This window comes from Bactrocera oleae, chromosome 6, assembly GCF_042242935.1.
Source record: "Bactrocera oleae isolate idBacOlea1 chromosome 6, idBacOlea1, whole genome shotgun sequence".
Taxonomy (NCBI): Eukaryota; Metazoa; Arthropoda; class Insecta; order Diptera; family Tephritidae; genus Bactrocera; species Bactrocera oleae.
Window position 1 is genome coordinate 36,832,817 of NC_091540.1, and position 18,864 is coordinate 36,851,680.

General features: G+C 32.7%; 2 protein-coding genes across 2 annotated transcripts; both read left to right on the plus strand.

Annotated features, from left to right (window-relative positions):
* Positions 1 to 5,136: 5,136 nt before the first annotated feature.
* Positions 5,137 to 6,878, plus strand: LOC106618811 (alcohol dehydrogenase-like). Its single transcript, XM_014236696.3, has 4 exons — positions 5,137 to 5,368; positions 5,448 to 5,675; positions 5,746 to 5,919; positions 6,430 to 6,878. The coding sequence occupies exons 1-4, from the start codon at positions 5,276 to 5,278 to the stop codon at positions 6,712 to 6,714; spliced, it is 780 nt and encodes a 259-aa protein (XP_014092171.1). The 5' UTR covers positions 5,137 to 5,275; the 3' UTR covers positions 6,715 to 6,878.
* A 5,936-nt stretch (positions 6,879 to 12,814) lies between these two features.
* LOC106618813 (alcohol dehydrogenase-like) lies at positions 12,815 to 15,225 on the plus strand. The gene is made up of 4 exons (XM_014236699.3): positions 12,815 to 13,189; positions 13,273 to 13,500; positions 13,978 to 14,151; positions 14,226 to 15,225. Exons 1-4 carry the CDS (start codon positions 13,097 to 13,099, stop codon positions 14,487 to 14,489), a joined length of 759 nt encoding a protein of 252 aa, XP_014092174.1. The 5' UTR covers positions 12,815 to 13,096; the 3' UTR covers positions 14,490 to 15,225.
* Positions 15,226 to 18,864: the final 3,639 nt, after the last annotated feature.

The following is an 18,864-nucleotide window of genomic DNA, read 5'->3' on the forward strand; positions in this document are numbered from 1 at the left end:
ACCATTTTAAATTCCATTTGATTCTTTCACTTTCCACTATGCAAATCAAGCAACAATAATTGTTATTTGCGTGAATAATGCCACCTTGTGACCAAAAATTGTATAAATCGAAACAAAAAGGTTCGGTTACACCCGAACTTAGAACTTCCTTACTTGTTATTATTACAGATTTAGTTATTATAAATGTTTAAAGGTTATTCAATAGTTATGAGCAAAAAAGTTTTGTATGATTGAATAACATGATTTGCACTTTACATGTATGGTTTTTCATTACTTTTGCTAAATATAAAGTGTTATGAAAATATTATGAAGTTCGGGTGTAACCGAAGATTTTACACTCTTGCAACTTGCAAGGATCAAAGCCGGGGAAATACCTTCAGTTGTTGGCAAAATTTTATATGAAACTAGGGAAAGTATCGTCGTGATTTCGTCTATTAAAGGCAAGAGAATACAGTGTTATTACAAAGAGATTCTTTCTGAATTCCATTAAGATTTCTTACATATTGACAGATAGATGCAGCATAAAGTAAAGCGGAAGTTCAAAAATATTTATGTAAGGTATATAAGAGCTAAAGAAGTGTTGACCCGATTTTATCCATTTTTGGCACACAGTTTTGGCGAAGGATAAAATACCTTGAGAGCAATAATGTTTGATTTGTATACTGTAAAGTGAAAGAATCAGATGGAATTTAATAGTTTGTTATATGGGAAGTAGGTCATCCGATTTCGCCAATTTTCACAATGTATAATAAGGATGCTTGAGTAACCTCACATTCCAAACTTGGTTGGTAAGGCAAGCAATTCCTGAGATATAGGATTTCAATTAAAGGCGAGCGGTACCGCTCCCATTATTCAATTTTTATAACTGCTGCTATAAAGCACTTTTAGTAGTTTTCAACAAAGCCGTTATTTAGGGAGTGGAAGTAGGTTTTATCTGATTTTACCGATTTTCAGACTGTTTGAAGAAATATTAAAAGACTTCTTATTACCAAGTTATATTTAACCATTTAGGAGGCGAGGTCACAGCAACTTTAAACAAGTTTCTAGACCACAAGTGTGTCTCACTACTGCGATCCTTTGTACCAAATTACAGTTTCATATCTTAACTGGGTGCTTAATTATGTTACTTTTTAGGTTTTCGTTTAATGGCGTTTTGTGGGTGTGGCAGTGGTCCGACTACGCTCAACTGCAATACCAACCTCCCTTGGGTGCCAAAGAACATATAAAACTCCATATCTATCTCGATTAGTTTTAGGTGATACAAACAACCTTTAGTTGAACAAAACTGTTATACTCTGTAGCAACAAGTTGCAAAGGTATAAAAATGTTGCAAAAGAATTCAACATTCATTATTCGGGGCAATCGTGAATTGATTAAAATCAAATTTGGTATCATATTAACTTATTTTTAAGGTCATAGACTCACTTAGTTTTATTACTTTATTTTACTTCCCGTCAGCGAAAATTATATTTCAATTATCGTCAAATGAAATTTATGTGATATAAACTCAACAGAAGTGGCTAATTGAATATTATATATTGAGTTGATGTGAAAAACGTCAATAAAAGGATCGGAATTCATTATATTAGAGAGATAAGGTTTAGACCAAGGTCTACACATTTTCACCGCTAAACCATTAAAATTTAATATATAAAATTTGTCCACTTAATTTCATTAAAGTAACACATATTTTGACCAACCTAAACGGTTCATAGTCAGCTGGAAAGTTGGAAATTACTATATAGGGTATATTGGGGGCAGAGAAAGGGCCTTTGACATTACTCAGGTATACTCGAGAACATATTTTCAAGCAACTTAAATATATATATCTCACACACTGACCGACATATTTGGCATAATGATTGCTATAATTACGAATTATTATATATATGTATGTATGTAGTATATGGGAGTTGGGTTAATTCGTCGACTAATTTCACATATTTACTGCATTCAACTGTAGTATATTATAGGTTCAGTTAATTTTGCTAAGATGCCTTAAATGATCGATCTATACTGTAAGCCAATCGTTTGAAAATCTTACATTAGGTATATGGCACATAGGGATAGCATTGACCCGATTTAATCTTCGTTTGGGACTACTACATATGGACTAATAGAAAAAGACCCTCTCTGAATTTTATAAAGGTACCTCACATACCATCCCCAATATAGGATATGTGGAGTAAAGTTTACCGGATATTTGATTCTGGTATTAATTATATGGGGTCTAGGGTATGTGTTCAACCGGTTTAAACCACTTAATGAACAAAAATAGATTGTTATTAGAAAAACACACTTCTTCAATTTCATTAAGATAACTAACATTTTGACCGATATTTGCGGTATAACGTCAGCCGGATGTTTGAAAATTTTCCATTAAGTATATTGAGACTAAGGAAATTATTGATCCGATTCAACGCATTTATGGCACACGAGCATATTATTGTCAGATAATGATTCTCTGAGAGTTTTTGTAATATATCTCAGAGATTGACCAATATTTATTTACAAAAAGATCGCAATAACCGATTTGGCTAATTTGTGGTCATAAGCTGGCAAAATTTAAAGGCAGTATTTGTGCACAGTTTTATCCCGATATGCTTGGGGCTTAATTTGTATACAAGAAAGTGAAACAATCAGATGGAATTTAAAATTGTAGTCCGATTTCGCCCATAATGCTACCTATCGGTTGGAATCGGTTGAGCAGGTCTCGTCAAATTTTGACAGCGGGTATGACCATCTTTCCTATGGCCTCGGATGCAAAATTTTATGTTTCTGACGAGTTTAGTTATTGGTTTATCGCGCATTTAGTAGTTTTTATATGAAGAATGGGATTTGTCCTGAGCGAATTTGGTCATAACAGCTTAAATGGTCTAGAAAATATGTATGCACATTAAACCTCTTAGAGCGCTAGGCCACACGCAGTTTTTTCAAAAATATTGGCCTACATGGGCCCCTTGCTACTGCGAAGCCAAATAACAGTTTTATATCTTAATTTAGCGCTTAATTATGGCACTTTATTAATTTTTACTCAAGTTACAGCTTGCACAGACGGGCGGACGGTCAGACAGTCACTCAAATGTCGAAACGTTTACTTGACTTGTGATAGGAGCAAGTGTTCAGATTACGAATTTATTCATGAAAGTATTAAATGTGCTCTTATTTTTTGTTATTTGCATTTCTTATATTTTGATCAATTATCAACTTATTATTAATAAAAATGTTTACCCAGTCATAATTAGTGTTCTGCTCCCCTTTTTTGTGTATATAACATCACATGAACGCCACTCTTAGGCTTTTTTCCGAAAATATGCGCCAAAGTTGTTTTCTCAAAATTAACTTAGGGATTTTATACGTGATCAATAAACGAATGATGATTTTGATTTTGGATGTGATATTTCCGAAGATGGGTATGGAAAAGTTGAAGGTGGACTCTTTGCAATTTAAAACGGCAATTCATGAAAGATACAGATTTCGTCAAAGTTATGTCTGTTCCGGAAAGTTTAGTTTGAAAAAGGTTAATATTGATATTCGAAATATTCCTAGGTAACCATAAAAGTCCAAATTATGAAGAAATTGTACAAAATAGCTGACAAACTTTTAGATTCCAAGAGCATATATGTATGTATGAGTTGTAAGTTAGACTATATCCGCAATCATTCGGATTATTTAGATAATAATGGTGGGAAACAGAGACGGTTCTTTCTTTAGGATCTAAAAAACATGAAAGCAAGGTGTGAAGGCCAGTTATGGTAGACTATCCTTAAAAAGATATTGTTAACTGGAAAATTATAAAGGAAGAACTCATAAAATATATTTCATTGAGATATATAACATACATATGTTTTCGACATTTGTCTCTCTGTTTACTTCGATGCATCCTAATTTTTCAAAACTAAACTTATATTATAAATACCTACAATGTATGTTATTTGGTTTCGTGTTTTCTGATTTTTTAACGTAAAATTAAAATAAAGATTTCAAAATAAACAAGAGCAAATCTTACAAAATCATTGATAATGTCTTAAAGTGTGAGCACAAATGTATTTAAAATCGATATTATATGTGGGACAACAAAACCACTGTAGACCAGTGATGTACAATATCGTATTATACAATTGGAAAGGAAGATGGTATAGAACAATTTGGGCATTGTTGACTTATATCATCGTATTTTTATGATTGAGTTAACCCTTTTATTGCCATCCCCTAGATTTTAGTAGTTTTGAAGTTTATGAGAAATAGGCGTCGCTATACCCCTTTTTAGCATTGTCGTATACGGTAGTCGAATATAATGATCCGGTATGGTTGTAATTGCTTCCACAGTTTATGAAAAAGGGGTTCGCTTTTCACAATTTTTTTGCACGTACATTTCCCTTTTAAAACTTTATTTGATACTGTATTTTAGCAATATACAGTGCCACATATACGTATAAACGCACTCTTAGTTTTAATTTTGCTAACTTCTCTCTTCCTTTGCATTGCACTAATTACAACAAATTCTCTCTCATATTGTTTGTTAAACTAACGGAAATTCGTATTGAGTGCAAACCCCCACTTTTGTTGTTGTTGTTATATTTAAATCGTTGCATTTTAAATCAAATAGCAAAAACAGGCACATATTCGTTTGTTGCTTTGGAAAAATATCAGGGTCTAGTACTTGAAGCTACCTCATTCGAAAAATCATTTAAAAATCAGGCAGTCACTGACCAATCAACCTGCATCCATAGAGCTTGCAAATTGGAAATCAAACGTCTGAAATATCGAGATAAGTTCGTAAGTATGTAGATATATAGTTACATAGTCGACTAACACAACATACATATACTTGTATTCTCAGCAAAACAGCTTTAGCATTCTGTTAAAATCGCATCTTAACATTGATTGCATTTTACATTAATGCTATTTTAAAAGATTATAAATAACAAATATACACACGTTTATTTATAGAATGATAATAAAAGAAAGAAAGAATATGTCTTATCAAGTCAATGATAAGCAGACATATTCACTTTCTCTTTACGTCACCATAGAATATAAGAATGGCTTAATTTTTGAGTTTAGGGTAAACAATAGTAATCCAATGGTAAGCTTTATACGCGAACTCGTAAACGTTCAAGAGCACTTAAGAGAGCAGCATTTTAATAGAATGTGTAGTTCTACAGCAGACGTCGCATTAAGCAGACATTCGATATTAATTTTGCTAAGCCAAGCAACGATAATTTTTTGACTTTGTTCAGTGTTCAGAAGTTCATTATTTAGCAAACCTAATATGGATTTGACAGGTAAAAATGTGATTTATGAAGGTGGCTTTGGAGGCATTGGTCAGTGTTGTTTGAGGGAATTTCTCGAGAGAGGTGTAAAGGTAAAATCGCAAAGTAAATATTTATTAACCTAAAAAATCCTCACACAAAATATCTATATAAACAAACTTTTGTTTAAAGAGCCTAGTCATTTTCGATCTGCAAGAAAATGCAAACATTTTGCAAGAGTTAACAAGTTCGTATCCCGAGGCGCAAATCTATTTCGTTCCCTTTGACATCACTGATAAAAATAGCATTACAGAGGCCTTTAAGAAAGCGGTTGAGAAGATCGGACACTTTGATGTGCTGGTCAATGGTTGTGGTTTGATGGATGATACCAAAGTGGAGTTGATGATTAATATTAATTTGGTAAGATGTTAAGCTAGATAAGAGTTCCGCGGTTGATTTTGTAAGTATTACTGCATACAATTCTTCTTAGATGGGTTTAATTCATAGCACTTTGACGGCTCTACCATATATGGATAAATCCAATGGTGGCCGCGGTGGTCTTATCATCAACATATCTTCTGTGGCCGGTTTGGAACCAACTGCTGTTGTAGCTGTTTATTCTGCGGCTAAACACGGTGTGACAGCATTCACACGAGCCATGGCGGTAAGTACACATATGGTGTTCCTATAGAATATCTTTTCAGCTTAAATAGATTATAGTGCTATATTGTAAGCATTTTTATGGTATCGAAATATATACCATATGCATACATATATATGAATATATGATTACTTTATTTTGTTGTTGTGCACACACATACAAAGTAATTATAAAACAAATATAACTTAATTAAATAAACTCAGATTAAGTAATCGGGGCATTGAGAATAATTTTATTTACATAACCGAGATTTTATTGCGACAGTTTACAAAAACAAAAGCATAATATTCCGGATAACAACCGAATGTCGTAAGAGCATATTACTGACTAGCAGTAAATACTAAAATTTATACACTTCTTACTCAGATTAGTTGATGAGTCTTCTTATATTTCTTACATCTATAATAAATATAATAACTGTATTCATTATCTCAGATAACTTTATACTGTAATATTTCATGCAAAACTTGTATATATTATATAATATTATATGAAGAAGAATTATTATTTTAGAGTCCCCACTATTACAAACATTTCGGAGTCAGTTTCATCACTATTTGTCCAGGCATAACAGATACAAACCTTGTGGCGAACCCTCACGAGAAGGCAACATTTAAATTCGCTGAAGCTTTAGGGGCACGTTTGGCTACGGCCGAGCGCCAAAGTCCCGAAGTGTGCGCGCAGAATCTGGTGAAACTTGCAGAGACTGGCAAAAATGGTGGTGTCTATATGCTTGATTTGGGCGAAATCAAAGAAATGACATTCCCCACCATGTGGGCCCCACTTTTCAACCCTTGAAAGTTTTTGGAATTCATTGACAATTTTAAATCCCCATTTATATGTACATATGTAAACATCTGATTAGAGTGATTATATTAAAACAAAAACAAAAAATAATAATAATAAAGGCAGATAAAGGCGAATAAATGGGAATAGCAAAAACCGTTTAAGTATAAATATAATATTGTACCATAGTTTTATCTCTTATGACTTTGCCGTGCTTAAATGCTCAGTCATGATTCGTGGTGGTTAGGGAAAACATATTCTATAATATTATCGTTTATTGTTTGTGATATTTATCTTATACAACATAGTATATGTTTACAATTAATACAATATCTTAGGATTAGTTCCCGATTTTATGTTCGTAAACAATTTTTGTATTGTTCTCTTCATGATAGCAAACTTGAAAGAAAATAATCACAAAGATATGGTGTCTAATCATATTTTAAACAAGCATAATAAATTTACAAACAATAAGAAATAATAAATTTACAAACAATTTTCAAACATTTGTACCCTATTTAGGGTATTGTGAAGAAGCTTTAAGTAACAGTATAGGTCACAGACTCTCTTAGTTTTATTACTATATTTTACTTCGCATCAACCATAGGATCGGAGTTCAATATCTTAGGGATATAAGGTTTGGACCAAAATCTAGATCAATTTCATTCATATTCCCAACAATTTCATTTTTCAAAAAAACTTCTTCATTTAATTTTAATCAAGTATCACACATTTTGTCAGGTGGAAAGTCGGTAATTATTATACAGGCAATATTGGGGACAGGGAAAGGGATAGGCTGATTGAGTATATTTTGACATTGTTGAGGTATACTTGAGATCATATTTTCAATCAATTTTATAAATACAAAGGTCGCCAGTGGTCGAAATTCGAAAAATCGAAAATACAATTTGTTAACAACGTTAATAGTACTTAAATTTCTTTAAAGAATTTAAACAAAATTTGAACAAAATCTAGAGAAAGTTGTAGACATATACATTGATACATACATTGATTTATTATAAGGTGAGCTGCTAGATTTTGCTTGTGATTTACATAGCAATGAATAGATTTTTCATCCAGATAATGCCCCAACCCACGTGGAAAAAAGACGACAAAGGAGTTCTTTAACTCCCTACAGACTGAGTTTTCTCAGCGGGCTGCCTTAAGCCCAGACCACAATCCCATCGAAGATCTATGGAGAGTTCTTTTCGCCAAAATATTTGCATATTCGAAGCAAAACGACAGCCTTAGGTAGCTTAAAAATGCCATAGTAGATGAATGGGACAAAACTGCTTTGTCAGCTTTAAATTTACTGTTGGAATAATGGCCGTCATATTCACTTGGTGAAGATAATTAAGGATAGCACAATCTCTTATTAAATCAACATATTATATTATTCCTTTTATACATATTAAATAAGCTTTTTGCACTTATAAATATTTTATATAGGCCATTAAAGTATTAATGTTTTTAATACTATATTAAGAAATAAAAATAAAAAAAACTTTGTTTTACAATCCTTAGTTATCTATAAAAACACTAACACCAAAAATTTGTCAAATTTTGTATGTCATTAAAACAGGGTTGCAAATAATGCATTAAAAAAATAATTGAATTAACGTTTGAATTAAATTTTTTTTATTTTGTAATCCCAAATACCGGATTGAAGAATCAAAAAAATTTAATCCCACAAACCAGATTTAAAAAATAAAAAAAACTCAACTCAAATAAAAAAAACAAAACTCAAGCATTTAATCAAGAATTATGATCAGTTACTTTTTAAAGCAAAATTTTTAACTAAAAAATTCGCATCCCTGCTTTAAAATAATAATTAAAGTTGAACGCTTACATATATTATGAAATTAGGATAACAACAGAATGTTCGCATAGTATATTTCAACTCCATAATTTTAATCTACAAAATCAAGAGAACTCAATAAAATAGATGCTTCTTTACAATTTATATTTTTCCACGGTTTTTAATGCTTATTATGCGGCTGTTTGTATGCACATGTAAGTGAGGTTATGTCCAGCCAGTATTTCAACAGAATTGAAACTCTTTCCTAATTGTAAAAATTTCCTCAACATTTCTTCTAACGCATCCAACACCTCATTAAAGTGTAAAAATGCGCGGAAGCAAGCCAAGAATGCAAATATGATGTTAAGGCTACCATGTCCAAAAGTAGACTTTACATTTGGTATAACCAGACTATATCATTAATTGAAATATTGCAATGTTATGAAAATTGTTGCTAATTCTAGTTAAGGCCTAAACCATCGATAGTCAAAATAAGCTATCGCTAATGATACGAAAATAAAACCATCGATTGTTTTGCATCTCTACAGCCCGCGAGGACCGACATTACAAGTATATGTGCGCGTAACTCAAAAATATGTAAATCGCTATAATTGGCTAAAACACTAATATTTTGATTTCTAATTGTCCTTTCCCATATATATTATTTCTTATATAATTAGAATATATTTCTTATATAATTAGAATATATTAAGTAGAACCAATGGGCAAGACCCATGTTGTATGTAAATATATGTATGATGCAATTTTTTCGATGTAGCATTTAAAGCTAGGCGAGTTTTACTTTTTTATATACCACATTCAGTGTAATATAACCAATTAAGTCGAGTTGTGTCGAAACAATTAATGCTAAAAACAGTTAAAAGTTTTCGTTTATGTATCGGTTTGAGTGACGACTGCATTCTCAAACCGCAAAAAACAAGGCTAACCGCACTGTTAAATATGAGCAGAAAAGCTTTCCTCATATTTCCATCGTAAACCGGTCAAAAAAGCACCAGAACACTATTAAAAATAAATAAATTGAGAATCAGTCATAAAAAAGTTGTAAAACATTTGTAATGCTACGAGTTACACTTAAAGAAATCGGATGCGATCAATTTTAGAGCTTGCACGCTTGTCTGCTTTCACATGTACACAGCAGTGTTCCGTGTTTGATAAGATTTCACGTCTATTTCCCAATGCCAAAGCAGAAGACTTGCAGTTCATTAAAGTATAATAACCCAACGAATTCCCTCCTCCCGCAACCGCATACGTGCGGAATTAGCCAAATCAAGAAAGGCAAAAAACTTTTTTAAGCGTCGAGATTTATAATTGCTAAGCTACGGAAAAAAATTTCAACAGCTAAGCTTTAAAATTTTGTTATAATAAATTATTACGATTTTATTTATTAAGGACAAGTAATATTGTCTTGTAAATTTTGAAAATAAGTAAGATTAATCAAATGTGCAGTAATGAGATTAAAGACCCATGCCGCTGAAAGAGTCGTTTAGTTCAAAATTTGATCTACAAGATTTTTACAGTAATGTCTTAACTGCCTCGATAAGCGAACCGGGATATTAATTTAACTTCAGACAAGAGAGAATAACTGCAAACTGTTTTATTCACGATTTTCACTAAGAATAGTATGGTATGCCAAGCATTTCCTTACGACTAGTAGGTATAGGTAGGTGTATAAGCTTTTTAAATGACTAATTTATGAAGAAGACTTAACCTAGAATACCAACCGAAATGTTCTTAGGTGAAAAGTAAAAATTGTTTTTGAACGGACTCTAACTTATGAGAATGGATTTAGTAATTAGAGCCATATTCCAATATAGGCCTAACCAAAGATGTATAAAATGTTTTAGTAACACACAGATTTCTAAATTCTTTAGAACAGCGTTTTACAAAACTATGAATACCTTTTGCTTTCAAAAGGTATTGGTATTATAATAAAGACGAAAATTAAGCTTAAGCCCATGGTAACTACCATATCAATAATGTTATAGTACAGTTCCTAGCTTTTATACCCTGAACAGAATATACAAGTATTAGAAGTTTGCAACACCCAGAAGGAAACGTCGGCGACCCTATAAAATGTATATACTTGTATTAATAATTAGCGTGACGTGCTGAGTTGATTCAGCCATGTCCGTCTATCCGACTGTCGGTATATACGCGAACTATTCCCTCAGTTTCTGAGATATGACTCTGAAATATTGCACACATCATTTTCTGTATAAGAAGTTGCTAATTTGTAGGAACCGTCGCTATCGGACCACTATTGGAATCAAGTTCTTATATGGAAAAGTTTTTTATCAGACAAGATATTTTCACGAAATTTTCCACGGACTATTACCCAAAACATTACTACAATATCCGAATTATATTATCCGAAAAATAAATTAACAAATTTTTTCAGATCGGACGACTATAGCTGCCATACAAATAAACGATCGAAATCAAGATAAAGATATTCACAAAGGATCTTTATACCGAACAACGTGTGTAGAAAGAACTAGCAAAACTTTGTTAGCTGGATGCAAACCGTTGCCGTTACGTTTTCAAATTTAGTTATAAATATAGTTGTTATTAAAAAATGCTCCTGCAAATGGTATAATAGCTTTAGTGTAGACGTTTTTTCTTGTTTTTTTTTTTTAGATAGAGAGAGGGCTGCACAGTTCTACGGAAAATGCACATCGTCTTACATTTTTTGAAATTCAATGGCAAATTATTTCCATTAGACCAAGCAATCAAATTGTTTAAGTCTATTTGCAACAGGCACCTTTCTTCAGTTGAAGTATATGATTTATGGTCAAAAGCTATATGATTTTGATATAAAGGTTATCATACTTGGACCCTAATTAAATAATTGTTTTAACTTATTTCAGTAATGTAAAACGTCTTCTTCAGAATATGTTTAACAATGAATGGAAAATCTATTTTTAGATTATGGCTTAAGTGAAAATTGTTTTAAAAAAATACATAAGTGACAAGCAATTACTATTTGCACTCTACTGCTTTTCATGTTCAAAGCATGTAGATATGTATGTATATAAAGCAACCAGCTCTTTCCTCACAAAATTTATAAAATAATTTTATAACATACTGCATACCGCAATATGTGGTTTTCAAGAAGAAATAAAACGCATATAAATAATATAATGTTAAGGCCAAGAAATTTAGCTTTATTATAAAAATAAGGATTGCATTATGTTTTAAAAATGATTTGGGGCAAGTAGCCGCCGCGGCTGGCTCAATAACGCAACAAATATTCTCTTCCAGGGCTTATCTACTTAGGCAAGCGACTTCACTTCTTAGCGGCCACGCCACAGGCCCACGGCGCGAGATGCATTATCACCAAAAGTTTCCTTCAATAAATTGATTGTTTCGTTGCATGTAATGCCATCTTATTGGAACCAAAGATCGTCATCAACATCCTCCAAATCAAGCACGAAAAAGTCATTAATCATGGCTCTATAGCGATCCCCGGTAACTCTAACATCATGGTCAGTTTCCTTTTTGAACCAATGATTCCCTCTGGCCATAGTGCACACCAAACCAATCCAACCAAAAATGAACTGTCACTGAACATATTCTGCGTCTCTGAGGATTTGCATTATCCACTAGAGTAAACGTGGTACGAAACCGATCCATGGTTGTTCGAATTACCGACTCTGCTGGGCGATAATGTTGACCGAATATTGGCCGCAGCGGGTTAAGTCTGTTCCTTATGAAACGGTAAACCAAACTGAGTATAAATCAAGTAGCAGTTGTCCAAAAAGACCAGCTCCGAAAAAAGTATTGCCTCATTGAAAAACACCTTGTACTTAAATAATCTTTAATTCACATTATGAATTTTCTCCATTAAAGTCTGCAATGCGGGGGTTATAAAATTAAACCTTTGGTTAAGAAGAAATGCGTTCATATTGATATAAGGATTGACTAATGTAATACTTGAACTTTTGAGTTGAACTTTGAGTATCATCATCTCGTTAGAATAAAAATTCTGAATGAAAAAGTAAATTAAATTATTTTTGTAGCGTATTACAAGTATATACTTGTATATACCATTTTTTTAAATGTAATCCGCTATTCAATAGCGCGACACACTGTAGCGCAAGTTCCCCGGCGCAAAGCGCTCATTACAACAAAGCGCATACCGGTTCAATGTTTGTGCTTTCATTGTTGTTTGCGAAGGTCTGGCACAAAGTAAAAGCTGATAATTTATAATAATGAAAATAACCAATAAATACAAGGCAAAAAGAAATGAAAATGAAATTATTGCACAATAATAGCCGATAAGTGCAGGGTAGTAGCCGCGGAAGGAAATTTTGTATTTAAAATAAACTTATTATTAGCTATAAAGCTTTAATATTATTGATTGATTTATAAATTATTAAAATGTTGAAATATTTGTTTCGAGGTAAGTCAAATGAAAAATGTGCCTTTTTCACCAGTGCATACGTTTATAGTAGCACGCACACCCAGCATGGCACTTAAAATTACGAAATGGAGTGACAGACCGGCAAGAGGAGTTGCGATCAGTAATTAAACACGCGATCGCAGTTTGGCCGAAATTATCAGCCGCTACAAAGTATGGATTTGAAAAATAAAAATGTTATTTATGTGGGTGGATTTGGTGGCATTGGGTTCTGTTGTTGTAAAAGTCTCTTAGAACAAGGGGTGGCCGTAAGTATTAAGCTTCCAACAGCTAGTTAATTCAATGGCACCTCAGTAAACTACACATACTATACATTGAATATTCCAATTAGAATATAGCGATTATGGATGTGGTTGAGGATGCTGAAATGCTCGAGACATTACAAGCTATCAATAAAGCTGCCAATGTATTCTATATCAAAATGGACTTAACAGATGTGGAGAACATAGAGAGTGCCTTCACAGAAGCACATGACACTATGGGTCGCTTCGATATTGTGGTGAACGGTAGTGGCATAATGAATGAGCATGAAATCGAAAGAACAATACAAATTAATTTGGTGAGTTCAAAATAGAAGGAGAAGTGACTATTATCTAACTTATCTGTTTTGTTTTCATTTAATTCAATGCAGTTGAATTTTTTCGCATTCGTAAATACCCTACTGTGAAATCAATGAATCATGAACTACTTTACAACTAGTATAAACCGAACTAGTCGGCCATAGTCGCTTTATGCTTACAAGTAGTTATCAAATTTCGGGCAGAATTGAATTTTTTGTGAATCGTTGATGTGAAATTAAAAAACTAGTAAATAAATTGTGATAATACATGTATATGTATATACTTGTACATAAAGGTAAATCTGAAGTTTATTTGACTACATCGAATTTCGCCTAGAAATTCTAATAGCAAACTAATATTACTGTGACTAATTTAAAGCTTCACTGCAGAGTATTTCGTTTGCGTATAAATATTAACTTGCATGAGTTTATGTATGCATGTAATATTATATATGTATACTTGTATATGTATTCCAGTTAGGTGTCATATACAGCACTTTTGCGGCTTTGCGTCTAATGGACAAATCGAAAGGTGGGAATGGAGGTCTAATTGTAAACATTTCCTCGGTCGTCAGTTTGGATGCTTATGGTGCATATGCTGTGTATACCGCCTCTAAATATGGTGTTAATGGATTCACAAGAGCACTTTCGGTTTGTCATTATAATCCGAAGTGTTTCAATTCCGATAAAATATTTTTCAATATGTGTACTCACTGATTTTACAGGATCCATATTATTATAGTCAAACAAAAGTCGGTTTCATCACGATCTGCCCAAGCACTACGGAGACACAAATGGTTTCATCCCTACGCATGGATGCATTGACAACATTTGATCGGATGCCACCACTGCCCAAAACGTTATGCAACAATCAAAGCCCTGAGAATTGTGCCTATAATTTAGTAACAGCCATTAAGACTGCCAAAAATGGTTCAGTGTGGATTTTGAGTGCAGGCATTCTAAGGGAATATCATTATCCCGATATTTAAGTAAAAAAGAAGAGTTTTGAAAGTAAAAAAGCCACTAGAAGGAAAGCCACTAATGGATTTGAAAAGGTGAAAAAGTGTTAATTATGTTATTTAATTTGTTTCCTTCGGCTACTGACATAGAGTTAATTCAAAAAATAATATCGCCTGTTAAAAAAAGTTTGAAAAATATTGCTTTTTAAAAATATTTTAATATAAAAGTATTAATTTTTAATCATATTCTAAGGCCAAAGGATACTATTTAAATTAATGTTTGCTCCTAAAAATCGTTATATCTTCACCGATAAAAGGTTTTGCTTGATAATTAATTATATTTCGTATCAGATAATTAACTAAAGACTTCACTACTACTTACGCATGTACTATATGCTGTAACTGCCAGCTAAGTTTTTTAATTGCAGTCGATCTCATGGAACACAGGCTTTGAAATTTTTATACACCTATGTATGTACGTATGTATGTAAATTAATTAAACTCGAATAGAAGCCATGCAACTAGTTATTAAAACAACAAAATGTATTCTAACATAACTTTAGTGATAGTCTATAAAATATATAAGATAATGTGAACAAACGAAAATATATGTATTCCTAACAATTAATTGTTATTAGAAATCGAAAACTGTATTCAATATCGGAAAGCACATACAATTTAGTATACTCCTGTTTTTAATTACAACACTTATTAAATATATTTACGCCAAGGATAAAATAAAATTTATATACATATATAAAAATGACATGTCACGTTTTACCCGGGGTAAGCTACTAAACCGATTTCAGTAAAATTTAGCGCACTGTGTCCAGTTTGCTCCAACTTAAAAGATAGAATAGTTAATATCCCATTTATGTTAAAAGTCAAAACAATTCATAAATAAAAAAATATGTATTTCTAAGCATAAGCAAGTGTTTTGAGAAAGATGCCAAATTCAATATTTTTTCCAAAGACAAATATTCATATCAATTATTTCCAAATTAAATCTCAAGTTCAATGCCTTGGATTCTTATACCAACAATAACGTTTTCGCTTTGATTCATAAATAATATTTTCACTGTATTGAATAGTACAGCAACGAGGGGCCGGAACTACTAGTTACATATTATATATAATATTTTACAATAACAGTGAAAATGACTAGAAATATCGCAATATCTTAAAAAAATTAATCGAAAACAAGAAAAAATGATAACTTCGTTGCACCGAAGCTATAATACCCTTTACAAATACAAAGGATTCCTTACAAAACTTGATTCTGATTGTTCAGTTTGTATAACAGCTACATGTTATAGTAATCCGATCTAAACAATGTCTTCGGTCATAACCAAACATTTTATACTCTTGTAACTTGCAGAGATCAAATTATACTAAACTCATTGGAGACATACTTGTAGAAATGAACGGGATGATTGCAACAATTTTTGACATTGCTCAGGTATACTTGAGAACTTATTCTCAAGCAATTTTATAAATATAATAAGCATAACTATACATGAAGTAAAGTCAGCCGGACGTTTCAAAATCGTAAATATTAGTTGCATGAGGGTTAAGGTTAGCTTTCGCCCGATTTTAGGTAAAAAGATACACTGTTATTAGAAAAACACGCTTTAACAATTTCCTTACTAAAATTCACACGTTGGACGATATATGCGGTATAAAGACAACTGGAAGTTCGAAAATCTTTATATGGAGTATATGGGGGCTGAGGGAAGTATTGATTCGATTCAACCCATTTTTGACACAAAGATATATTATTATCAAAAAAACTTTTTCCCCGAATTTCAATTATTTATCTCACAGATTGACCGATAATTTTGGCAAAAAGTTTACTATAAGCTCTGTGGTCCACATTTCTAGTATCTGGGGGCTTGAATAGTTATAGTCCGATTTTCATAATTTTTAGACCTGAGATGGCATACCTTAAAGGAAATACTCATGCAAATGTTTATCCCGATATATTAATTAGTGCTTGATTTGTATACTAGAAGCTAAAAAAATCAGTGGAATTTAAAGTTGTTTTATATGGGAAGTAGGTGTGGTTACTATCCGATTTCTGTCATTTTCACACTGTAACATAAGAATGTGAAAATAATATTATTTACCAAATTTCACCAAAATGTTGGCTATGCCACGCTCAACGACCAATTTTGAGGCCCGCTAATAAAGCCCTTTTGGGTCCTCGCGGATATAAAATTGAATGTTCCTGACGCATTTCGTTATTGATTTATCGCAGTTTTAGTAGTTTTTAACAAAACCGCTATATGGGGAGTCGGCGTGGTTATCATCCGATTTCACCTATTTTCATGCTGTCGGAAAACGTATCGAAATGATATGTCCTATGTAAATTTAAGTGATACAGCTTGAATAGTTTGGGAAATATATACATTAAACCTATTAGGGGGTGGGGCTACGCTCATTTTTCAAACCACAGGTGTCTCTTTATGGCGATTCGTTGTACAAAATTAAAGAGTTTTGCATCTTAATGTGCGGCTTAGTTATGGCAATTTATAGGTTTTCGATTAATGTCGTTTTGTGGGCGGAGAGTGATCCTATCCACCTATCTACGAAGTAGTCCTAACTTTCTTTTGAAAGAACACTTGTACCAAGTTTCATTAGGATATCTCAGTTTTTAGGTCATCTCGCCATCTTAATAATTTACATATATATTTATAATATAACCCTATATCTATCTCGATAAGATTAAAAACTGTCGCTCCCAATTTTCCGCTAAAAAAAAACCAATGTATATTAACCAATGTATTATTAAAGTTACCTTCACACGGTTTTGGCAACTAGTACAGGCGGTAAGCACAACTTCTTCTGGAATTTCGTCACAAATCCCATTCATACTTGTATATCCTCGTATACAAAAATCCAAATAATTCAAATCCGGCGAAGAAAGGGGCATTCTTCTTTCCAAAACTGATGAACAATTCTTGCTTTATATGCCGGGGCAGAATCTTATTGAAAGCAGTTTGGTATATTGCCAAACAGACTGGATACATGTCCAAAGAAGTGTTCAACAAGCACTGTCCAAACAATATTTTGCGTTAATTTTTACACCTTTGTCAGTGAAGAGGACAGAGAGTTTCCTTTTGCTGACATGGCTCCCCAAACAATAACAGAGATTGCGTTTATGCAAGGTCATTTTATGAGTTATGGCTTGCTTATAACACAAAAAGCTTCTCATCAGAAAACACAATCTCACAATATGCGTGCCGCCGAAGGAGAAAATAACTTTTTTCTCTTCGAATTTGTTGTTGTCGTTCCGTTAGTCCATGAATTCGGTTTTTCTTATAAGCCTTCATTACCAAATTTTTAATAATAATATTTGTGATGGTTTTTCGGCTCACGCTGAAGTCCTTAGCCAGTTTCCTTTCAGTACGTTGAACGAATCTGCGGTTAACATCAAGGCTCTGGATCTCATTTGTTCTTTTTCTTTAAAAATGTAACTTTTTCACCAGCTCTCTTTTTGATTCCATTGCTCACAAAAACTGAATTTGATGAAACTTAAAATTATGTTGTGTATACAGTCATTTATAATTCCTTTGCATAAAAGTGGATTGAGATCGAACATTGAAAACTATAGAGGTATCGCAAAACTATCAGTTATACCTAAACTTTTTGAAGCTATCATCACAGACCATATAACCTTTTCGATTTTTCCGTCAATTTCCTCATCTCAGCATGGATTTCGTAAAGGGAAATCGACTCTAACAAACTTGCTTGAATTTGTAAACCATGTATCATTGGGTTTTAGGGAACATAGGCATACGGATACACAGACTTTAGCAAAGTTTTCGAAGTTTCGAAGTAAACCTCTCGATTCTGATACATAAACTTGATCTGCTGGTCTTTTAGCCAAGATTCCTTCAATGGGTATCTTCCTATCTTAATAATAGAACACAACGAGTGAGATTTTAGGATACACCTACAATGTTTCTTCAGGTGTTCCGCAAGGTAGTCATCTTGGCCCGATTCTGTTCTTGTTGTTTATCTTTAGTAATTGAATTCTCAAAAATTTTATTATACGCTAACGACGTAAAGCTTTTTAAATCATACACTTCAACTGAGGAAAGGTGTCTGTTGCAAACAGACTTCAACAATATGGTTGCATGGTGTATAGAAATGATTTGCCATTGAATCTGAATAAATGTAAGACGATGTGCTTTTCCCGCAAATCTGTGCACCCCTCTTCTTATGTAATAAAACACCATATTCTGGAGCAAGTTTTTAACTATGTTGATTTGGGAGTTAATATGGACCCTAAGCTTAATTTTAGTCTTCATATTGATACCATGGTCTCGAAAGCAAAAGCTGTACTCAGTTTTGTTAAACGTTGGTCTAAAGAATTTAGAGATCCGTATATGACCAAAACACT